The 25,125-nt window shown below is 43.9% G+C and overlaps 1 protein-coding gene across 5 annotated transcripts in view; it reads left to right on the top strand.

Annotated features, from left to right (window-relative positions):
- Positions 1–25,125, top strand: part of frmd4ba (FERM domain containing 4Ba) — a 52,271-nt gene that overhangs the window by 6,836 nt on the left and 20,310 nt on the right. Inside the window, exons 1-7 of one of the 5 annotated variants that reach the window (XM_030418977.1) lie at positions 14,067–14,427; positions 18,993–19,058; positions 19,387–19,481; positions 19,689–19,781; positions 20,082–20,166; positions 21,470–21,526; positions 21,896–21,918. In XM_030418977.1, the coding sequence (XP_030274837.1) occupies positions 14,266–14,427; positions 18,993–19,058; positions 19,387–19,481; positions 19,689–19,781; positions 20,082–20,166; positions 21,470–21,526; positions 21,896–21,918 (581 nt within the window). In that variant the 5' untranslated portion in view covers positions 14,067–14,265. Of the gene's footprint in view, positions 1–14,066; positions 14,428–18,992; positions 19,059–19,386; positions 19,482–19,688; positions 19,782–20,081; positions 20,167–21,469; positions 21,527–21,895; positions 21,919–25,125 lie in introns of those variants that run through there. The other 4 variants (XM_030418980.1, XM_030418979.1, XM_030418978.1 and 1 more) reach the window with 4 other exon arrangements.

Raw genomic sequence — 25,125 nt, 5'->3', positions numbered from 1 at the left:
AGAAAGGGCTTCGGTGCGATCGACCCGGGGATAATGTCAGTAAAACACAGACTTTGCTTATCCTGTGCGAATGCGCCGCACGAAACACGGACGTGGTGGGATAAATTCTAAATCACTTGAGGTCCCCAGGTAATACTAGTCCCGTGCGAAGAGCTGCATTTTCGCCGTAGCCAAATACCGGTGTGTATTTTAACTCTGGCGTTATTGGATTGTTTCGGTTGGTTGGGAACGTTATTGCGTCCCTCACCAACTCAACCACAACTTCAGTCCCTTCACGGTCCATCCATCATCGTTTTAATAATTCCCTGTCATTTAGCGTCTCCAAAACATTCAGCTGTGACCAGGTCTTAGCGAGTTAGGAGTCCTCTGGACTACTTCTAAGGTCTCCCAGACTTAGGTGCTACTTTTAGGCTTCAAATGTTTTGTGAATAACTCTTATTTTCAAAAATTAGGAGTCCTAAAGTTACGACTGACACGCTCATTATTTTTAGGAGTTGCTCCGAAATTCGCCTGTTAGGAGCTACTTTTAGCCTTAAGATTCTTTGTGAATATGGGCCCTGGTGTATGGGAAGTATAGGGGAATTGATCTTCTCTCTGGAGCACTCGTTTTTCATTGACACAACTATTTCTTTCTACTTCTTGTGCAGAAAAAGTAGTGCTACATGATGAATGTCTCTGAGGAGAGACTTCCTGAGTGCACCATTTTATCCCCATTTGTACAATTAATCGTGTCCCGCTGCCTTGTGTGACAGCAGGCTTTTTGCCTGAGTGTGGCTGCGCGCAGCAGCTATAAACACTTTTCCTTGAGACACGGGCTGACAGGTTTTACAGCCGAGAACTGATCCTTTAAATCTTTTATAAGAGATTTTCACCCGCGAAGCCAAAGTACTCGAGGATACCGAATGTTGTTTTGTCCCTCTTGATGATCAAATACTGGATTTCCTGGTAAACCTAACTCTACTCAGATATCAAAACCCAGTGCGCTGCAGCTGCTGCTGCTGCTGCTGCTGCTGCTGCTGCTGTTTCTGCTGCACAGGTGGGCAGGTGAGATGAAGATCTGCTACCAGATCCAAGCAGGGGGCGCACCTGCATCCTGGTGGGTTCACCCACAACCCGAGGCAGCGGTGGTAGCCTTGAACCCAACAGATCTGTGCAGCAGAATATCCCTCGTTTTCGTTTGTGTTCTCCCCCCCCCACCTCCCTCTCTTTCTCCTCCTTATGGGTCTCTCGGGCTGCGATGTAAATGCTGTGAGGCTGCGAAAATGAAAATAAGAACAAAGCGGAGCCCTCTGCCACCCTTCTTCTCTGTCTGTGCTGCTGCTGGCTTGCCTACGAGGTTTTTGGAAAAGAGGAACGGGGGGGGGGGTTTCCTTGTAATTATGCTGCTTGTGTGCCTCTCCCCAGCTATCCATCCATCCATCCCGCTCTGTAATTGCTCTCCATTTCTTCCTATTTTCCTCTTAAATACACACTCACACAGACATACACGCACGCGCGCACACACACACAGTGGAAGAACTGCGAGTTGATGATGTTGAGAGGATGTTTGAAAGCCTGAATGGTAATGACCACAATGAGACTCCCTACGCCGCGAGTGTGTGTAGGTAAAGGCGGAGGAGGGGGGCGGACGGAGAGGGCCTGAGCTGCTATTATTACCCTCTCAGGCGCAAATAGAGAAGTACACGGCGCGGAGTATGGAAAAAAAAAATAAAAAATTCCGCCGTGCTCACCCGGCAGACGTACCCCACAGCCTCGGATCCACGGTGATCGATAGTGCTCAATGCTTAAAACCCCATGTGAGTGTTTCTCACGTTAAGTGCCAGAAGGGATGGCGGCATGGCGAGGAGAATCGCAGGAGACACCGATGAATATGTGATGCTCCGAGTCTCACAACCCCCAACACCCCCCCACCCCCCCCACCCCACACACAAAGTAATTTCCTGTTCTGTGCTAGATATGTCCTCTGGTGAGTAAATTTTTTGTTTGGGTTGTATTGTCAGTGGAGCGGTGGGAAACCATAACTACAAAGGAGGCGGTATAGGTGCTCACCCATTAGAGCTCAGCATTCATCATTAATGGAGTGTTACGTGAGCCTCCTCTGTTAATGCTGCAAAGCAACACCCCCACCTGGACTCATACAGACACAAACACACTCGATCCCACCCTCCACCAACAAATCCCCTGCAGTTTAGGGAGAAAGACATCATCCAGCTGCAGTCACCTTCACCACTGCAGCTTGGGATGAGGAGGAGGAGGAGGAGGAGGGGAGGGGGAGGGAGGGGTTGGAAGTCATTATCACCTGCCCCGTGGACCGAAACCGAGCGCCCCGCTGGTCCACTCAGACAGGCCGCTCTGAGCTCTGTGACAGGGACAGGAGGCTGTGGGGAAAGACTGCGCGTGAGCACTAACATAGAGGAAAGATGTCAGTGTGTGTGGTGATACAATGAGCAGGAGGCCATGTCGGGGATTCTATAGAAAGAGACGTCTTTGATCTCGGGGTCTTTTCAAGGTTGCATTGTGCTGCTAAGAGGCTTGGCTACTTCCTGTTAAAAAATACACGGATTGTCCTGTACACGGTGTGTGCGCGCGCGTGTGTGTGTGTGCCCTTTCACCTACTGTACTGCACTCTATTGTAACAGCAGCACACATGTTTCAAACAGCTGGATTGGTCACAACCACAGAAGCGTGCCCTCTCAAGACACCTATTGAATGTGTCCATCTGTAAACGTTAACTCCTTCACAGTTACAGTCAGTCAGCGGGCAGGAGTTGATGTCAGGACAGTGTTCAGTGATACTGCACCCTGAACTCTGACAGAAAGCTGATATGAAGGCGGTTTGCGGGGCACAGCTGTAACAGGTGTCAAGCACACTGGGAGGAAAGATGATACTGTATCCCCAGGGGAGGGCGGCGGTTGGTTAGGCTGAAAACGAACGGTGGTGCTAGCACATGAGCAAATACATTTATCTATGTCTTCCAGACCCCATTGGGCTGGGAAGCGTTTACTTGACAGTATTGCTGATAATAAATGTTGATAATACTCCCTGCTCAGGCAAAAAGGCAAATAAGTTTCACTCTGGGTTCTCAAATGTGAAGATTTGCTGCTTTTTCTCAATCATACCTCATTGTTTTTCAGAATACACTGGTTAGACCTAATGTGTAAGACACTGATTTGAGTCACTACGTTAGTTTTTAATTTTATGAAACTCAAACGCGTGTGAATCCAGCTGAAGCACTTTTTTTCACTGCTCTGTGGCTGACATTATGCAGCATGTCCCTTTAATATCACTGACCCCCTGTAATTTGTTTAAGTGTCCAGATGAATAATGATCTGTTATAATGGCTCAAATGAAATTACCAGCATCCCCTTGTGACACTAATTCTGCCCAGATACAGCTCCTACAGTGCGTTCTGGTAACAGTGATCTGGATACAGGCGGTCTCAGACTACTGTAAAGCTGCCACTGTTATCAAAGAGCATCAGTAATTAGACATGACCGTGCAGAATATGAATATTTCATTTTCAGGAGATAACAGAAGGTTTATTTTAAATGCCGCCCTTCTCTTTAGTGATAGCACTGTGCAGTGTATCTAAGTTAAATCAGCATTTAATGTTTTTTGCTTTGTGTTCTTTGTTTTCTTCTATGGGCATCTTAAAAGATCTGGCATAACACCGCAACTTCACATAATTGGCCAGATAACAGATAAACAGAAAACATCCAGCAAACAGAAGATAACATAGTCATTTAAACCTCATAAGAAATGTTCATTGATGGAGCCTTTGAACGCACATTTCTGCCACTAAGGGTCTCTGAATCGAAGCAAAACAAAAAAAAGCGCAAGTTGCTTGGACTCGAGGGGCATCTTCATTGTTTAACAACCACCTGCTGATGAAAACCTACCTGGGCGACTCAGGTAGAGACAGCCTGGCCTCATCAGAAAAACAACCATATAAGTCGACTGTGAAAGCGGCTTATTATGACCCGTGTTGAAGTTTCTTGTTTGGTGGCGACATTTGGTTACATTACAGCTGCAAATGAGGCTGGGAAATGGATGTTCGGGTTAAACAAGCATCAGACTTTCACCCAGGAGACCGCTGCTGTGTGCGGCGTAAAACCAAAAGTAAGCGGTCAGTGATTTTAACCTGCTAACATAGTGAAGTGACATCGCGTATATAAAGCAACGTAACCATAGTAACTTAGTTATTTTAGCCCAAGACTGATGTTTTCCTGAGCCCAACCAAACTGTGACAGTACAGTACTATTTTTAGACATTGTCATGCAGAAATGTTCCATATTATATCTTTAAGATTCAATATGAAGCCTGATCTGGTGATGTCAGGCACTGCCTCGCTCTCTCACTGTTTCCCCCTTTGTTGGATCATTGCCATTTAGGCTACTTGACCGTAAAACTGTGTTTTATGTCATTTAAGGGACAGCCTGTGACTTTGTGCTCACACGGAAACTCGTCTGCTGAGAATACTTATACGGTTAAAAACTTAATTTGTTCACATGTGGTGCCTTTTCTAACCAATTAAATATTGAAAAGCACTGAGACATGTTTTCCATCTGCCGCGTGGCAGCTGTCTCAGAATATGCGATGGTGTAGCAACAGTATAAAGTATTGAATTAGACGGTCCAGCAGCAGTAAAGCAGGAACAGATGCTCCATATTGAGGCTCTTTTGCTCTACAAACTGATAAAATCCCAGTTTGACTCCTAGTGAGCTCACCAAACCTTCACTTCATGGCGCCTCTTGAAATCGCTGTGACAGAGCTGCAACCTCTGAGAGCATCCAGCCCATCGAGAGCTCTTGTTCTTATACAGCAGGATAAAAATAGAGGTTTTCCTACCCTATTGGTGGCTTGATTCTGACAGCTTGTACACTTTTTGTTTCAAAGGTATCGCCCAGGTCCTGTAGTGTGTCTGTACAACACATTGGCTTACAGAATGCAGATTTCAATCCAGTGTCTGGATCTGTTGTGTTTTCAGACATATGTTATCTGCACAGATAAGGCCATGTAACTGATCTGATTATCTAGTTGGTAAATTGGATTTAGAGTGATAAGCCGGAGGGTCTCATTACTGTACATCATCTAAATGCAGATATCAAGTGCCAGAACTCTGCTAATTACAGATTGCAGCTGCAAAATGGATTAAGTCACTTGAGTTTGTCTACACGGGATGGAAATGGGACGGCTTGATTGAAGGGAGCTTTAACCCTGGCAGGGGGTGACTCATGACTCCAAATGTGTTGAGGAGAGATTTCCAAATATCAGATTAAACCCCAAGGTACATACGTTATTGGTGTCAGAGACAGTTTACCCAGTGCTAAAATCAGATTACCAGGAGTTTAAACAAAACATCTCAGAAATCAAATTTTGCATCCACAAATAGGATTTAAAACAAAACAAAACAAAACAAAAATTGTACAACAAAACGTGTCATTTGTCATTTGGCCAAGCATAAAAAATGTCAACAACTATTTGACAGATTTGCTAATTAATCTGGTTCAGACATTAACGTCCCCTGTTGGGATGAATTGCAATAAACTTGGGTCATGCCTTGACATTTTGTCTCGTAGCCTGCCATCATCAGGTCAGTCAGCCTTCAGTGAGCATTCCCATCAGCCTCAGCTAGACTGAAATGTTAGAATGCTAACACACTAAACTGAGACGGTGAATATGGTCTTCGATAAACCAGCTGAACATCTGAATTTTAGCACTCTCATTGTGAACGTTAGCATATTAGCATGTACCTCAATGTCCCTCTGTGCCCATTTTGCCGCAGGAATGAGTCCTAAAACCAGAAGTAAAGTATTTCTATACTTCCCTCTTCTCGAGGTCAGTGGGGTTCTTTTTAATTAATTTTCTGTTAGATGCCTGAAATAAAGTCTGTGGTTAACACAGTCTTAAGAGATTTTCCCTTTTTTATTTACAGCAGAAAATATGTCAGTAAGTACAACATCAAGTGTTTATAGTCTTTAAGAATATGGTTGCTAACAAATAGATTTAGCTAAATGAGAACTACAGTGGTTGTCGGGTACATTAGATATCATTACGCCAAACACGGAGACTTGTTCATTCATAGTCTAACGTTTTAACAATTGAATTTAGGCTTCAAAAATCATAAATGTGGTTTTCATCTGTGAAGATTATCTCACTGAACAAAACACTAAGTTTCATAAACTTGTGTTTGCCACAGAGATTATTATCCGCAATAATCCAAAATCCAATTGGAAAATTGTCGAGGGAACCAGGGTGGTGCTCGCTGACATAAGCACAATGAAACATTGCTGTTGAGTTCCCAAATGTTTGCTTCTCACACCAAAACGATCTAAATGGATAATCAGTTGATAGAATTTGCTAATTTATTAATTGAAATAGATAAACACTCACAGTGTAGTGGTTTATGGCGGACCGTCCCTTTTAACTTAAAAGTCGAGGTTCAGTGTTAAGAAGAAGCTCCCTTGGGCAGGATTCACAACGATGGATGGAAATTGAACGGATGAAGATATCGATTCATTGACATTTTATTTACAGTCTACTTCCCACCATGGCGCTGAGTGAAAACAGCTTTGTCCCGTTGTTATTCACAGTGAACTGTTAGTGAACTACGATAGTTAGTCGCATAAATGCCACAAAACATAAGCTTGGGAATGCTTTTATCTCTTGCCTCCTTAGTCCTAGAGCTGAAACCCTCCTCATATTTATTCCTCCTTTCAGACACGAGAACAGTTTATTAGACTCCAGAAGCCAAACAGTTTAAAATGATTTTTCCTCCCTGTAATAATGTCAGCCCCTCCATCGCCTCAAGGCTCATTATAGCCCCTAACTGGTGGTGTCTCCTCCCCTCCCCCCCTCCCCTGCTTCATCTCTCTTGCTATCTCTTTGTTTCATTTGGACGCCTGTGGAGATGTCAACAGCGGCCATTCATATTTCCCATCACTTGGCGATGATATTGAAAGCTAATGACACAGGCTCTTTATGTTACTTCTAAGAAATGTCTGGGCAAAATCGCGGCCCCTCGGGACAACGTTTCGTCGCGGCAGAGAGTGTGCGGCTGCTGGCTGACACGGCGGCCTCTGCCCCCCGCACACTTCCCCCGCTCTGACCTCCTCCTCTTCGAAGCATCTGGTTTGTACACGCACATGGTTTTGTCATGGCCCGCGGCCTCCGGCGAGCCTCTGAGCGCCGTCCCGTATGCAGAAGAGGATCTGGCCCCAAATCCCCAGACCCAACCGTCATGCCAAGAGGTGGATGGTTGCGGCCTGAAGCCCCTGAGCCCTGCCTCTTTCCCTGCCTTCTTTTCTTCTTCTACCCCCTGCTTAGCCGCACAAAGCTGGGCTTGACTGTACTGCCGAATTACACACAAAAAGCTTCTCTGTCTCGCCCTTTCGTTTGCCAAATGGAGCTTTATCACATGGTGTTGATTGGCTGTAATTAAGATGTCTTGTGGCTTTTTTAAACAGATGCAGTGACAATTTCTGTCAAGATGTATAATGGCAGCCACTCTCTCAGTGGCACGGTTGTCAAATCTGAAGGCCTCGGGGTGGACTTGTTTTAAATTTGTAGTTCCTTTTGTGTCGATTTAATGCTCTCAAAGGAGAGAACAAACAACAGGAAAAACAGGCGGAAGGCGCAGTATTTTATTTCCTGGATTCTCACACACGAGGCTTGCAGCAGCAAAGCACATTAAAGTGGGGGGGGGGGGGGGACATACTCTATGCATGACCGGAAATTGCCCTCTTTCATGTTTTATAACCTTAATCTGTTCATGTATGATGTATGACTACAAATCGTCCTCCTGTCGAGCACCATGATATCTGACAGCTGTGTCCACCTGTCCCATTTCTAACCGCGAGTGACAGTTAGGAAGTTTGACAGGCGTGCAGCCGGGGTCCTGTGAGGCGAGGACGTTATAACTGGGACTGAACAGTCCTGCGTGTGTGTGTGTGTTATGCGGTGCGTCAGGCACACTGCACAGAATGTCTTCCATTCAGCGTGTCAGCTGCGGTCTCAGTATGTGGCACGGCTCGTCAGCTGTAGGCCCGTGTGGATGACAGCTGTTTGCCTGCCCTGCTCAGGCTCTGTTGCGATCACTCGGAGGCCTTCCCCTTTTAGATAATTAATCTACCACTTACTGTACAAGATAATTGCCATCCCATGATGAATTCAGCCCAGGGACAAAGAACTGTGATGATCTTGGCAAGGCGGCTGCCCCTGTCATGCCCTGCCTTGTATTCTCAACAGAATCAGGCCTATTAATACTCAACTTCTGGGAGTGAACAAAGCAGTCAGTGGGCTGCCTGTCAGTATTCTTATTAAACCTTCAATCCAGACCCTTATATTAGGAAAAAGGGTGTGACATTGGCTTAAAGGTAATGGGAAAACCCGCCAGACAGAATAATTTCCCGAACAATTTCCAAATGGATTTCCCGTTTTTTGTCCCCTGGGGTACTGTGAGACACTCGATTTCCCCCATCTGCTGGCTATAAGGGGGCATTACAGCGTGAACTCCAAGTGTGTCAGCCACTGCTGCACTTCCACAACAATTGATTGTACTCCGCCTGAGGGGGAAAGTGTAACAACAGCTTGGAAAAGAATGAGCCTTTAAGTGAGCACACTCTTGTGTGTAGCACATGACTTGCGTAGAGAAATGGAGTCACACCAGAGTGACATCAGAGAGGGTGACGGGCCGCGGTGTGAGGTCATGGTGTTTACAGCCGTGGTGCCAGGCTGGAGACAGGGAGAGGGGGGAGATAGGGAGACAGCAGCCATATATACTGAGGCAACGGACACTGCTTGTGTAAAGATATTATTTAGAAAGAGCAATTTACCCCCAAAGGAGCATGTCTCAGACACATAGTCATATATGTTACAACACAACTCTTTTGGCCTTTAGAGTTGGAGCACATCAGTGTGAAATTATCATTGTGAAGTCATCAAGGACAAAAACCTGTATATGGTCACTCAGCGGTTATAACGTTGATTACATAAAGGTCCAGTGTGAAGGATTAAGGGGGATCTATTGGCAGAAATTGGATATAAAATTCACGATTGGGTCTTCTTACCACTATGTTGCACCGCTATGTATCTACAGTAGCCCAGAATGGACAAATAAAAAAACTGGCGCTACAGAGGGCCTTGAGGTTTAAGGGGCCGTTAAATGGGAGGGTTAGGTGAGGGGTACTTCACTGGTTGCGCTCTGGAACCTCAACACTAGACGGCACTAAGCTGCTATTATCAATATCTTAATAATAACCATGGATCAATGGACAATGTCTGATGTAAAAGGGGTTGTTCATAGTTACAAACCAACAGACAGCCGTAATATGACTTTTCAGGTTCCCCTCTGTTCTCTAGCATATCTCCACCCCTTTTTTTTTTTTTTGTGAAAGTCCACACACATCCTGTTTTGGTTCACTCTAACCCTCCTTATCAACCATGTTTCCAGGAAGAGAAAATATCCAACCCAGTAAAACCCCTGTGAGTCTTTGACTAGCTGCTGAGCATAGTGGAATTTAGCAGCATGAAAGCAAAGTGTATACTAAACCTTTTGTGGTGGGGCATGGACTCCATTTGCTGGATGTGTAAAAATGTACTGTTTTGGCCCACACACACCAAATTGACATCAAAAACCCAGTGGCAACCAAGGCCAACTGTTGGGTCGCTTGTGTCTTGCCGTACTTGAACACACCGCAAAGACTACAGCCGTCATCTAACCAAGTTGTCCTTATGCACCTGTGTGAGAGGAAATCCCTCTCAGTGCTATCTGGTAGCAGTAGTCTGTATTTGACATTCAAAAAGGGAAACGTTTTTTATGATTAAGCTATTCTTGACACTGCTCTTGCTACTTTAGCCATCTCTAATCAAGAATATGTCACTGCCGATTCTACACACTCAATCAGCCACAAAGCTGCCAACAAAGTGCCAATGGAAGGAGACACACTGTAAAAACTAGGGCCACAGATGCTTACCAATGGCTGACAGTCAGTCTGGCGCGTCAGAGGCAGACAAAAATAGCAACTGGCTATCTGTACAAAGTGAAGAATATTTCCCCCAAGAGTTGATAGAGACCTAGCAGAGCTAAAAGGAGAGTGAATATTAGTGAACAGAAATAGCAACTCAAAATGACTGCTAATGATGCCGTGTGTCCACAGGCAACAGTCAACTGACACGTTCAACATATCTGCTTTTATAAGGTGGTAATGTGTCAGGTGTGGTGTGGCCAAAGAGCAGTGAATGGGAAGGTTAGTCGTGATAAAAATACAAACAGATATTCGCGGTAAAAGATGCTAAAGAGGGCGCTGAGACGTGAGCAACTTGAGGGATCAGATGGACCTTTTATTGTGTGCCTCTCAGAGTTAGCGCAGACAGTTAATTCCCACTTTCCCCCGGGATGCCCTGTCTGAGCCCAGACTCCCACGGATTGATTCGAGCTGGGGTCACTCCGCCTTCCTACATCTTCACCCCACCAAGCCCCAGTATAGAGCGTAGAAATCTACTGGGATTATCTGCCGCCTGGAGGCACTTGGCATATGTGTGAATGTGTGTGTGTGTGTGTTCACAAGAAGTGTGCAAGGCTCTAGAGACAATGCCCGTATGCCCTTACACTGAAATATAGTCAGTCTTTGTATTTGTTTTGTTCGACTACACCGCACAGGCCGTGTTTCAGCCTTTAAATGTATTTAGTCGTCTTAAAATCGTACTTGTAATTGAATATCAATCACAGATTTCCAAATGAAACTTCCCTTGAGTGATTGTACCAGTGTTGGAATGTTGGCAGATATTTTTTCGATGTTTTATGTGGGCTCAACTCAGGAATACTGTGCTGCCAGATGCACCAGACACCCTGTGTTTATTAACGTGTTGTGGACCAGAACGCTCTACACACGTGGCGATCATGTGTGTGATCACCGGCGGCTTGTGTCCACCATATGTTTGGCAGTCTCGTCCGCCGTCGCTCCAGGCAGCTGCGGCCTCACGCATCTGTCCGTGTTATCACGGTTAGCTGGTTGCGGTGCATCATACCTTCAAAATGGGTATCTGGTGATGAATCCTGTCCTCTCGAAATACACCTAATCCAGTTCTCGCGGTGATGGATTACAACATTGATATTATTTAATCTTGTTAGGACATTTGTTGCAGTTAAAATGACAGGAGAGGAATCACATTGTTTCTCTTTGATACAGGGCATTGGCTGTGTCAGTATGATTTCTTGTCAAACGCTGTTCATTATTATTCTAATTGAATTTCATTGTTTTAGTTTCAACTGTTTTGCCAAATACACTAAATTGCTTTCTTGCCAAGGGTTATATGAGAGGACTGAATCGCTCTCATGTCATTATGGTAGGATTGAAGGCACAGTTAGCAGCACGTCCCAATTAGCTTAGCACAAAGACTGGAAGCAGGTGGAAACAGCTAGCCTGCCTGTCTGAGACTACCAGTAACTCTAAACCCGAGCAGACACTGTATGGATTAAGTGCGATTTTAGACCCAAATTGGTCGCCCCTGACTACTTTTAGAACTGGGACAAATCTCTGCCAGATTTGTTGTCTTTTGACAGGCAGTTTGGGGGGGTCACAGCCCCAGATTAATTGTCTGATTGAATGATCAACAGTCTGGCAACAGTCAGAGACCAATGGTTGGTCAGCTGTCTTGCAGTTTTATCAGCTCCACTTTCTGATCTCCCAGACAGTGTAGTTGTCTCTAACACTTTATTATTCCTGTAGTATCTACATGTTGTGGCTAAAACTGGAGTGTTGTGACTGTTGTGTCATAAAACTAAACTCCACTGCCGAGCAAACAGACCACAGTCTGCATCTTCCAGCCATCTGTGGCTGCATATTTTTCTTCTTCCTTCTTGATTTAAAACATTTTAGAGGATGCGGTAGTCTTGTTTGAATAAAACTTATTGGGATTGTCAATGGGAAGAAAAACGATGGGTTCTGTGTTTATGTTGAGTGTGATCGCACTAACCTGATGCTCCAGATGGTTTGTTTCACAAATCCATCTGGAAAGGAGCCGGTAGAGACACTCGGGAAGAGGACAGGCACTTTCAAAAAGAAATACTCACAAGGTGATTGGACGAACCATCTGTTTATCACGGCTAACTTCAACCAATCAGCAACCACCAGTGAAGCCAGTCGCTAAATCTAACTATTACCAAGGCCAGCTGAGAGACAACATCTTTTCCATTGAGAATAGATGACAATGGTTCATCAGAATGTGATGATAAGATTTCAAGAAGGTACTGCACAAGAGCTTAACAGGTGCTGGCAGACGAAACCTTCACCTTTAACCAGCTGTTTCTAGCCGTTTCCCCTTATTTTCTGCCTTATGCTAAGCCAAGCTAGCTGTATCCTGGCTCTATATTTAATGTACAAAGATGAGAGTGTGAATTATTTCTTTAGTTGCATTTCAGAAATGGAGTACCCAGAACATCTGGTCCCAGAAGCTACTTTGCAAGGAACTCAGAGCTCCCTTCAGTCCTGTTGCTGTCAGCATTTCAATTCCACCATGGTTGAAAGACCTGCGGACCTGATGAGGCAAATTAGTCTGTTGACGAATGAAAAATTAATCTGTTCTGACACGCTGTTGTCGGGACAGTTCCTGCAGTTGAAACACACATTTTGAGAGTACAGCACATAGATATGTGTTCCTGCTAAGGTTTCATCCATATTCTTTTTTGAGTGTTGCTCATCAAATATCCTTTTTTTTTTATTTTTTTTTTTTGTATAAAAGCCCAGTGTCACAGCTGTAGACGCAGTTCACTGCCTCCATAGGCGTGGTAATTGATATGTTCACTTGCAACACGTGTTCTTCGGAGTGGATTTACACTTTACATTACTGCATCCACTGAAGCAATTACATGCATTGCCGCTCGCGATCGGCACTTTTGTTTATCATTTGCCTGTGTAGTGTAGGATGACTGAGCACATATGGAAAGTTCAGTAATGGGGAACTGACTGTCACTGTGTGAGCTGCTCCACCGCCACCAGAGTAATGGCTGATGAGGCAGAAAAAACATCTCTCATTCACTCTCCTGTGCTTTTTTTGGGGGGAAATTATTGATAAAAAAAAGTATTCAGGAACAGATTTGCATCTCTGAGCTACAGTCCACATCCTTCTTCCGTGTTATTACTGCAGATGTGGAGGTCACAGCGTGCCCGCTCTGAGACAATTACGGTCATCATGTTCAATGAAACAGCACCATGTTGACTGCGGATGCTTAAGCGTTCTTGGGTCACATAAACAAGCAGCAGGATATTGTTTCCAGATGAGATGCAACACGTCGCCGCCGCCAAAAGCTGTTCCGTGTCTCCTTTTTTTCCTCCTGCTGTGTTTTTCTCAGTATTCTGTGACGTGTTTTTCTGAATCAGGTGTACGGCTTGTGTGCGACACATGCTTATTCATGGCAGCTGTACAAAGGAAGACGTCTGGAGTCACAAGCTTGTTTCTTTTTCTTTCCTTTTTTCTTTTACTTCAAAGCCTTTCCAAATGTTTTTTTTTTTTTTTTTTTGCCTGCAGTTTCACTTTTAGTTTTTGCCCTGTCAGTCCCATCCCTGCTGATCCAAACAGGACCAATTATTTTGAGTGTTCCTGCAGAAAGTATAGGGCGGGGGATGTCTCGTCTCTTCAGGAAATCGCTCCCACATCCCAGACAAAGTGACCATTCCCACACCCTTTTTCAGACAATGAAATTGAAATACCCGCTGGAGGAAAACAGTAAAATAAAAAAGATGAAGTCATTCGAGCAAAAACTTCATTTTTTATTCTTTATTTTGCAGCTGGGAAACAAAAAAAAAAAAAAGTTTTCACAATTATTTTGCTGTGAGTCTGTGAGGAAATATTTATGGCTTCAGAGGTTGAGTGGCCAGCCGGAGTGTGTTTCCGTGTTTGTATACAACTGTGTTTATGTGGAGGGGAGACGGGAGACAGGAGACGGAGCCTCTGCAGCAGGGGCCTCGTGGTTCTGTCCTGCCCTCCCCTGCACTCTATGAGGCAGTGTTTTGGACCGAGGCCCAGGACCAAGCCTGAGGCACGCTGCTCCGCTCCAGCCTCTCCAGAGCGCCGACTCTCACTGACATTACATCAGCTGGGGGGAGACACAGTAGACCGTGTGTGCGTGCGCGCCGGAGTGTAGATGCCCCTTTCAGCTTGTTGCTCTGGAGCAAAACAAAGTGGTGTGCACATCCATCTTCCCTCCTGGTTCTGAAGGCGTGAGGTGTCATCAGCGGGGGGAAAGAGAGAAAAAGGCGGCTAGCCATGGCTATGAACGTCATACGTGGAATGGAAGACCTGGTGGCATCGGGCAGCCAGCTCGTCTGGAGCCTGGCACACCAGACCCTGAGGAGGTGGTACAACCGTGGGCTGATGCCATGCAGACGCTTGCTAGAAGTCTGGTTCAGGATTGGAAAATGCTACCAGGTATGGCATCTGCTCGAGAAGGGTTTAAATATAGCGGCTTGTTTTATTTGACGATACCTATGCCAGTGCCAGGTGTTTTTTCTTTGATTATCCATTGAATATTTTATGGCTTATTGCCTCTAATCTCCCTTTAACTTTCCCTGCGAGTGAAGTGAGTCAGTAGTTTTTCTCATCTGGCTCATTATTGTATGCGCGTGTTTATTTGTGTGAGCGTGAAGAGGCACAGGCTCCCTGTTGGTGAGTCACAAAGCCTGGGTTTTAACAAGGCTCCCTCTCCCAGGACATATGGCTGTCATTAGCGAACAGCGCAACCGGCCGTTTGATCTCACTGTCTGGCTGAAGAGGAGAACTTTCAAAGTTGTCTTTGAAATGCATTGTTGCCGGAACACCTGAGCGCCGACTGTGCGGCTAACAACACATCCTACTTGCATGTCCTATTTTAACTCTCTGATTTTTATTTTTTTTTTTCCATTATACTGCCGTGAAAACGTCTTTTGTATTGTTGGCACTTTTTCCCGTAACAGTATTACATAAACGGTAGCCCCCTTGTTGCATCTTCATCTCTGCAACAAGGTAGAAAAATGCAAGAGAAATCGACAAGGTGACATTTTGATTAAAAGATTCCCTCAGGTGTGAAACTACAACAACCTGACACTTTTTACACAGCTCCCTGAGTCTCTTGCTTTCCCACATGTAACACAAGTATCAGATGCCTTTAACATTCATGCCGCTTACCAGAAACAGCTTTCTTTCACTTCAGTATTACTGTAATAAGTACAGAGACTTAAACATAGCACAAGGAACTTTTATCTGGTTATGAAACAGCCTCAGTTTAATACTGCAGCCTCTATATGACTGACAAAAGCAAACATATCATCCGTAAGAAGAATGGCTCTGTAGAGTTCTTATAGTTCGTCTTAGTGCCTGCCACCAGGTAAGATCCCATCATAGAGTAAGTTGGTTTGTCATAAAATTAACACTATTTCATGGAGAAGCGTAGAGGATGAATTTAAGAGTCGCTGAGGAAAGATGCTTCTCTGGTCTTTTGTCCACAACGGCCACCAGAGTCAACAAAAACAAAAGTCTGTCATAGTTACTTTGAGCACGGCATCTGTGTAAATGTAATATGTCCACCAAATATTCTGCATCTGCTTCACTCAGCTTGTGGTTACCTACAGTTAACGGGTGTGGTGTTGAGTTGTCGATGTGGTCAGAGCTGCAGGGTGCCCCCCCCCCGCTCAGCCTGAGTAGGTCAGTGTGACTGGGGGTCATGTGAAAAAGAGCACCATCAGGGCCCTGTGCCCCATAATGACAGGGCTTCAGGGGGATGACCTCCCTGACACAGTCCTGACCTCTCTTTTTATCACGGGGAACCTCGCTCTGAAGCTCAGGTCCTCTCCGCAGCACTCGCAGGTCTGCCGGAGCTGCTTTTCAACCCAGTGGTGAAGACTGCCCATCAAAGGATACACTATCTCCACCCTCTGAGAGAGTTTTAAAGATTCATTTAATGGTAAATTAATTATTTTCAAAGTGGTTGAGGGTTAAGATTTGGTGAAAAGATGAAAAAGAAGAGATTTGAAGTGACATGCACGGATTTGGAAGGTGAATGTAGAATTCAGTGGCTGTCTGTGAGGCTGAAATCAGACTGTTAAATAAAGGCCTTTGTGTTTTTCCTCTGTGTTTTGATGTCACTGCCCTGCAACAATGAAGCATTGACAGATGAGCGCTGAAGAGGACTGTGCCCTGGACAGTGACAACTATTTACGCATCTAAAACACGCATGCAGTTAACAGTCAGGATCATTTTTTCCTATGATGACCAATCAATTAGGAATATGCTTTTCGTGGAGGTTACATTGCGTAGTATTTTGTTTTTCCTATTTTTGTCAGTGACAGAGATTCTTGCCTCTTCCGGATCACTGAGATATGGAGCTGAAATAAATGTCCCGTTGTGCAGCTGAAATCTGTCAGTGGGATGGTGTTGAAATCTGAAGTAGTAAAAAAGCGAGTTAGCGTGACTGCCCAGCCCTTTTGTTGGGCACCCACAGAACTGTAAATCTGACAGAGGTTGTGGGCGTTGAGAAACAACAAAGTGAAAAAAGTAGCCCGAGCAGTCTAAAAGTGAAATGACAGCTCCGTTGCGGTGCGGAGAACAATGTGTGATGGCGGACCGGAGTTTTAACACCACGCGAGGAGGCGTCATCCCGTCCTGCGGCCGCGCTGGACGTCAACATGACCCCCACTTTCCACCATGGAGGCCAAGCAGTTGGATGCCACATGTTTTTCACTGAAGTCCCAGAAATAAAAGGCATCTGGGACACATTCCTGGGCAGCAAAACAGCATCCAGTCAACAGGAACACAGAGTTTTCTTGGCACTGAGGTTCCAGAGATCAAACAGTAATGAAATATTTCTGACGCTGGAAGACGCGTTTTTATAGCAAGACCAAGACACCGTTTTCTGACTATGTGCTAAATTCCCAACCAGCGAAAGCACATTTTAATGCATCAAAGCCGCTTTGTGGAGAATTTCAGTGTGATCAAATAGCGTCTGTCAGATTTTTTTTGGAACAAGTAAAAAATAAAACAGTGGTGACTTTAGCCCTCTCAAGGAAACTGTCATGCAGCACACTGCCATTGTTGTATTTCTGTTACAATCACTGGGTGGCACCAACGTTAGGAATGTAAAAAAAAAAAAAAAACATGTAGAGGCTTTAATTGTGCAGATTTATTCTATTTTATTAGACGTGTTCAACAATGCCTCGCCTTAATCCATGTGGTGAGTTGATGGTGTGGTATTCATCAAAGGGTCTAGTAGATGACCTCAAACTTTTCATACTACAACTGAGACAAAATAAAAAAAAAAAACACAAATGGAACAAATGGAAAGTTGAACTCATAGGCAACAAAACACACCCTTTTTTCAAATCAGTACTGTCATGGTTTTTACAGTTACAGCCCGACTTGGTCTGGGCTAACCACTGCCTTATAGTGGCTAATTTCAGCAAACTTAAGATACAATGTTGTGTAACTTTTATTATTGAGTCAGTTTGATTGGTGGGTCAGATCACTTTCAAATGCAGTCAGTTGTTGAATACAATTTGCATGTCAAATTTGTTCCGTGTACTCCACCGGATTACAAAAAAAGTAGTCTAATCTATTGCTTTCGAAATCGTCCAAACTCAAAGATTGAACGTATTGCAACGCATACAAGAAAAAGAACTGTGCGGCCCCAAAATTTAAGTTCCACAAATACGGTACTTATTTTTCTCTTTAAAATTCTAAAAATATTTCCAATGCAAATTAAAAATGCAGTCTGCCTAGTCAGCATTTGCAGCAAGTCAAATCAAATAACCTTTGCAAAAAACAGTACTGGCACAAAGATAGCTGTCATTTACGCTGGAGACATGTCCCCACCACTTATCAACACAAAGTGACACCCTTGGCCGCAAACAACAGATGCACTGTTTGCACTCTGCAACACGTGAAATGTTGTTTCCAAAAATGCTTTTATTTAAAGACGAATGGAATCAGGTGATCGCTGACAGTGCAACTATACGATAATCAGTTTAATCAATATTCTTTGTGCTCTGACTGCATGAATAAGATTATATGAAATCTTTTACTAACAAACCTTCCTTGTGGTATAGTTATATTAACCGTACAGACATGAGGTTGGCATCCATCTTCTCATCTACCCCTCTGTAAGCAAGCAATATGGAGTGATATGTATGAACTAATGTATATGAACTATTCCTTTAATATAAAGTCATGGTGACACTCCCACAGTGCCTAGCAGCAGTCCAATGGCTGACACATACACCATGTCATCAGGATTTCTACAGAGGCGCTAAGAGTGTTTTAAAATATCGGATAACGAGGCTGGATGTTGGCAGCAGTTAACACGCTAAGATACGGACTGACTAATATTCATCAGCTCGCGATAAAACGTCTACCTTTTTCCTGCACTGGAAGGCAGTTCTGCTGACTGCAACAGAATGAAATCTTAAAGCCATTCTCCTTAAACAATGCAGCGTGGATTCAATTAAAGTTATGCGCCGGGACGTCATTGTCTTTCGGTTTTGTTTCTTAACAGTGGAGGATAACGTGGGAAGTTGACATTTCAGGGAGTTTCATTAGAGCAGTGTTGCTGCGGAGGAAGGATATGTGGTGGTGGTGGTGGTTGGGGGGGAGACAATAGCATGCGTGAGCAAAAGAATCTCTGACTGTTTATGATTCATGGTGCTCCTTTAAAAAAGCTGATTTATGGCTGAAATATCCCCGCTGCACAATTTCTTATCAAATAAGGATGATGCTCCTGCACTGACTTTGATGTTTTGGAGCGTGGGCCCCTCATGGACACTTGCCTAGGTGCTCCTCTTACCTATTCATTCAGCACAAAGACAAACCTGACAGGGGGGTGAGTCACTGTTCAGCGAGAGAAAGAGCAGCAGCCATTTCGTCCCCAGGCTAAAAGCAGTGGACGGGCGGCTCTGAGTGGAGAGGCGCAGGTGGAGGTGGAGGCCTTGTGCCTGTCATCATGTCTCATGTTATCTGTCTTCCTGCAGATGACCGAAGGCCGTCTGTGTCAGGTTCACCTCCTGGACGGCAGGAAGCTGGAGCTGCTGGTTCAGGTACGTGACACTATCAGCTCACCTCCTGAGTCAAACATCATGCTGCGTACCCTCAAAGATTATTCTGATGTACCTAAATTGTTGTTGATTATTGTAAAGAACTCTCAATCTTATTTCCCACGAGTCCTATTTACTTTTGCTGCAGGCCAAATTGATCACTTCTATTTAATTAGTCACTTTTTCATTGTAATGTTTGATGAATGTCCCGTGCACCCTTTTTTTTTCCCCCAACTACTGTGATATTTCAGCGGGTTTCTAGCACATGACTTGTGAGCTTGCATGCAAATGATCCCAACTGAACTCCTGTGTTTTCATCCCACTCTTTCAGCCCAAGCTGTTGTCCCGTGAGCTGTTAGATTTGGTGGCCTCGCATTTCAACCTGAAGGAGAAAGAATACTTTGGATTGTGCTTCATAGATGACACGTGAGTACATTTCCACACATATAAGATCGAGTAGTGTGTGTGCGCTTTTTTTTTTGTTTGTTTTATTACGTTTTATTTTAATTAAATGGAGCGCTTGATTTAGAACCCATCCTTGTATACATAAGCCTTAAGAGATGGGAAGAAGAACAGAGGAATATTACAATAGCGGTATTCCAGCTTATGATTCATTCTGTTCTCTTTGCTCAGTGGCCAGAATAACTGGCTCCAGCTGGATCGCAAAGTCCTTGATCATGACTTCTCCAAGACTTCAGGGCCTTTGGAACTTAAGTTCCTCGTGAGGTGAGTGCTCTCACTACAAAAGCTTGCCAAACCTGGAATACTGGTGACCTGCATCAGATATGTCGGTATGTAATGACAATTAGTGATGTCAGTGTGTTGTGTGTCAGACTGAGCTGTAAACAGTGGCCTACTTTGTGGTAGGTATGTATTGACAGCTTAATGGCCATCATGGCTCACACTGACCAGCAGGTGGCAGTGACAGAACGCAGTTTAGGTCCTATTGTATGACTGCCAAATAAAACTGCACTGGCAATGTGTTTCAGGTGAACTTTGCCGACCCCAAAAACTCTTTTTTTGCAGGTTTTATATCGAGAGGATCACCTTCCTGAAAGACAACACAACAGTGGAGCTGTTCTTCCTGAACGCTAAATCTTTAGTGTTTAATGTAAGTGTTTCGTGGCTCATGTTTTTTTCTTTTTGTATCCTGTCCAATTTCCTCCCGCTCTCGATCATTGCACACAATAGTTGATTATGTCATGACAAGATGCCTAATCCGACCATTGATCCGCCATCACTCTTGTTGGCCATAGTCTCATAAAATAACGGATTTCATTCTGCTGGCGATTGAAGGTCAGATGATCAATATGATGCACAGATAGCCTAGGCTTATTGTTGTTGCCACAAGGCATCTATGTTACACAAGAATTATTAAGGCAACATTTTAAATGTCCATTATTTTAGAGTATAGCCTGATGAGAATATTTCAACTGTTTTTTCTGTTTTCTGATGACTTCATACTCTGTCCTCTTTTATCTCTGTCATAATATTTGATCAATAACATGTTATTCATTAAGTAAACACATTTATCTGTAATCCGTCTAAAACTATATGCACCCACAACATTTACAGCTTTAAACTGTTCAAGATCTCACAATACTACATGTTAAGTAGCCCGAGAAGTCATTCAGAATGATGCTTTCAAAACTGTTGAGAATTTATTTTCTTCAAAGTGAGTGACTCACACTTTATTATTATTATTATTATTATTATTATTATTATTATATTGTTGTTGTTATCACGTTATTATTGTTCTGTGCAATTGTTGAGTAAGAGTCACAGATTATTGAGGTTTGGAGGTTTAAGCGCGATGAGTTAACATGCTCGTGTAGCTTTTAAATTAATTGAAATGGAATGCAAAAGTTGTAAAATGACTAGTGATTCCAGGTGTTTTCTGTAAACAGTTTAATTACATAGATCAGACTGAAAGGTGGTTGACATGCATGGTTTTGGGAGTTGGGAAACGTACGAGGAGCACGTGAATGCAGCACTGATCAAACGTTGCAGTGCAGTTTTTTTTTTTCGCGGGGAGAGCAGACTGGTCACCATGGGAGACGGAGACTGTTGAACCTGCTTTCGGACCGTACCACTTCACAGACGGGACATCAGCCTCAGGACAGACTTCCAACTAGGTTTCCCAGGCACTGGTGTGTGTTTGTCGGCAGTAGAAAATGACCTGATAACTCAGGTGCTTAAAAGCATTACTGAAGTCACTTCAAGGGTAGTTTCAAACACGGCGATGTCTCTGCCGCAGTGGTTCAGTCGGTAACGGTGGGACCGAGGTACGGGACGGGGGAAGATTTGCTCTCAAGTCAAGTGTGTCGGACCGCCTGCACTTTGTGTGTATGTGTTTTTGAAAACCTGCCTCTTTTTTTCTATCGTTTTTTTTGTTTGTTTGTTTTTTGCACCAGGAGACCATCGAAGTGGAGAGTGGAAATGTTTTCAAGTTAGCCGCATTCGCATTGCAGGTAAGAAAGAGTTGGTCGCAGGCTTTCTTCATTGAAATGTAGTCGCTCAGCACAAATGTGAATCAAGACGCTCGGGGGGCACGCAACATTTTGAAAACAGTTGTCTCCTGAGGCTCATTCGGACGGAGCTAATGTTACAGAAAGTGCCCGTTTGCGGTGACTTAATTGCGGTGGTGTGAGTATTAAGAGAAATTAAGTGCACTTTTATTACAAGGTTGGTGTTTGAGGTTACGTTTTCTGCACAATGTGTTAGTTACGTAGCAAATAATATTAGCTTAACGTTACTGGGCAATTAACGTAACGTTAGCGTTAGTGTTGCCTGGTCTTTACCCTGCTTTTACAAACTGCATTATTTTCCCTTTTTTTTAGGAGGCCAAAGGAGATTACGCGAGGTAAGAAGTTGTAAATATTAAAACATTAAAGCCCTTATTGAGATAAATGTCATTGACCTTTCATTTGAAACATGTTTTAAGTGAGCAACAAGGGATAAATGAGCTGGGATGGAAAGGTAGTGTACTTAGTTCCATGCCCTAATATTGTGCTATTTGGACTGTAAAGATATACAAAGACATCCATAAACCTTTTCATGAACTAGTGTCTGCAGCTGACTCCAAACTCCTCCCAATTTATTAAGCGTTGCCTTTAATACTCTGACAGGAGAGCAGGCTTTGGTTTGTGTGGGTGTTTGGTCAGTGCTGCAGTATATAAATGATGGCCATGTATAGTGAGTTAATGTTCAACTTGACTCGCTCAGATTGTATTTCATGCTGGACTTCCCTCAGTTAATAATTCCCTTGGTTTTGCTCTGCTGACATTGACCTGAACCCCTGCTGGCTAGCTGCCATCCACATGGTCCAAGCGTTGCCTCTGAATCAGAGCACTTTTGTTATTTGTCTTCCTGTGAAGGCAGATGCATTGTGTTAACAGTTTTCGATAAAACTTTACGAGGGCAGTTGTTTTCCACCACGTCTGTGAGTGCATCACACAAACATGTCCTAAGTGACTTGTACAAATACATGGACTTTGTGTACTCAATTTGGTCGATGAAACTGGTGGGAGACTGTGCACAAAACCTCCCTAATCTGTACTCTAGTGGAGATAATGTTTTCATAGTGGGCCGTGCTGTCAGAGGCTTGACCTGCTGATAAGGTATGTTGTTTTTTTTGCCAGCCAGAGGAGTGAAGGGCATTGGTTGCGATTAGTAAACACTGCTTTGTCTGATTGAGTGTGTGACTGAGCAGGTTGAAGCAGCACAACCTGTGTGTCGTCCTAGTGCTTTGCCTCTAAAGGCCTCTCTGTCCATTATGTGAACACAAAGATTTGTGCTCTGTAAGGAATTGTACGTGTATGCTTTGAATGGCGATACATGCAATGCTGAAAATGCAGTTTGACCCATGTCAAACCATCGCCTTTGTTCTCGCAAAAAAAACAAACTTGGCTGCATCTGCTTGCACTCATTACCTGCCCCATTATTTCCAGGCATGAGAGACCTGATAAATGTTAATGATTATTTATTGCAGCTTTAGTGCAGATTTATGCCTCAGTGTTACAGTTTGAAATTTCTTCACCCTGGAGTGTAGTGTGCAGTGAGTCTGAACTTTCAGATGATGTGGGTGTGGGGATGGGCTGTACTTTGTCCTCACTCTGAAAGCACAATAAAGGACAACTTGCCAACTACTCTGGTACAATAAGTGAAGAAGGGAGTGAGTCCAGATCAAATTGTCTTTTTCTTTATTTGCACAGACACTTTACCAAGTTCACTCTGGTGATGGTTTCTAGATACAAGCCGAAGCATAGAGCAATTGTTTTATGTCTTTTGACAACAATTATTTATACATAATCTGTTTTCTCCATTTTGAGAAATGTGCAGAAAACATCAAAATAAAGTTGTTATTCTCAGACTTCTCTTACTTGAATAAACAATATTTAACATGATTATTTTGCAAATGCATCCCCCGCTGTCCTGTGGCGGTATTTTTCATTCCTGTCTGCAATGTCCTTCATCTGTACTTCTTTGAGAGTGTCGACCCAGACAAAACCCCTTAAGCAAACATTAAAATAAAGTTGTTTTCCTCACGCCTTTATTGTGCTGATAATGCATCTCCTGTTGTCCTGTGGCAGTATTTCTGCAGTGTCCCTCATCTCTACTTCTTTAAGTGAACTGGCCCAGTGAATCCCCTCATAAAGAATATAAATTCATAGAAAACATTTTTTAACATTTTTCATGCATGCGTGTAACACTGGCATCAATATTTAACACTATTCTTGTGCGGATGCATCCCTGCTGTCCTGTGGCAGTATTTCTCATTCCTGTCAGTCCTTTATCTCTGTTTCTTTGAGAGAACAGGCCCGGTAAATCCCCTCATAAAGCATATAATATAAATGTGTCTCCTCTGTAACAGTAAAGGGCCCTGAAGCAGTGAGATTAGCTGTGGAGGAGTTAGGGAGACCTCCTCCTCCTCCTCCAGCCAGCTGCCTTAAGAGGGATGAGCCAGACTCACTGTCCAATGGTAGACAAGTTGGCGTCAGGAGGACTCACTGTAGTCATGTTATTGTGGTGGTGTGACGCCAACCCCCTGCTGTTCATTGAATTAATGCACCATCAGGTTTCAAAGAATTCCCTTTGCTTTGCCATTATTGCATTGCATCTTGCTCTTACTATACTGATCACACTTAATTGCTATTGCTCTCACCACCTGCAGGTATATGGATTATACCTGGATTGAACGCAGCAAGTTACAACTCTTCTCTGAGACTTGATTAGAGGGACTGTGGGAAACACAGGAAATTACTGAATTGATTGAAGTCTTTAATTACGTTCAATAATAGTTTAGGAGTAACCAAGCTGGGATTAGTTTTTAGATTTTTACAGTTGTAATCAACTTTAAAAGTCAGCTACAGACATTGTCCCTGCCACTTTATTAACTGCTGTTCATTTTAGATCAGCTTTGATTAACAAAATTCCAGTTGTGTTCTAATTGCACCCACATGATTCAATATCACACCCAGACAGTTTTTAGCCCTCGGTTCTATTCGCAGGTGCAGTCTGTAGTTAGTGGTTCGTTCACAGCAACAGGCTCTCTCATTGTGCTCCCTCCACACAGTCACCACGTCTCAGCCCTGTGGAATAGCTGACACATGAGTATTATCTCTCCCACACTGGGTAGGCTGGGCTGTGCTGGGCTGGGTCGGCCGGGTGTAGGAATTGCCCCCACACTGCAGGCTGCGGGGAGATAACCGACGTAGTAATGAATTCCAGATTGCTGACAGGACAGAGCAGCGTGGCTGCAGAGTAGATCACCCCGACAACGGCAGGCCCCTGCTCTCCCCATAAAATGTACGCCATCAAACACGCTGCGAAGTGCCATGGCAGCAAAACCCAGTCAACCTAGGAGAGGTAGCTACAGGGAAGAGTGATTCAAGTGCCTCTGCCCTTGCAGCGACTCAACTTGTTTTTTTTTTTTTGTTTAGTAAGCTGGTTCACATAACTGAATCATTATGCTTCTGTCCCACCATGTCAGTGGCTGTTAAATTCCATTATCCTTTGAAGAAGAAGACATGAATTGATGTTCAAAAGTCGACTTAAGGTCAAATGGCCA

The sequence above is a fragment of the Sparus aurata genome, chromosome 6, assembly GCF_900880675.1.
Source record: "Sparus aurata chromosome 6, fSpaAur1.1, whole genome shotgun sequence".
In the NCBI taxonomy this organism is placed as follows: Eukaryota; Metazoa; Chordata; class Actinopteri; order Spariformes; family Sparidae; genus Sparus; species Sparus aurata.
The sequence above is the reverse complement of the archived record's forward strand: the minus strand, read 5'-3'. Positions and strand labels throughout refer to the sequence as shown.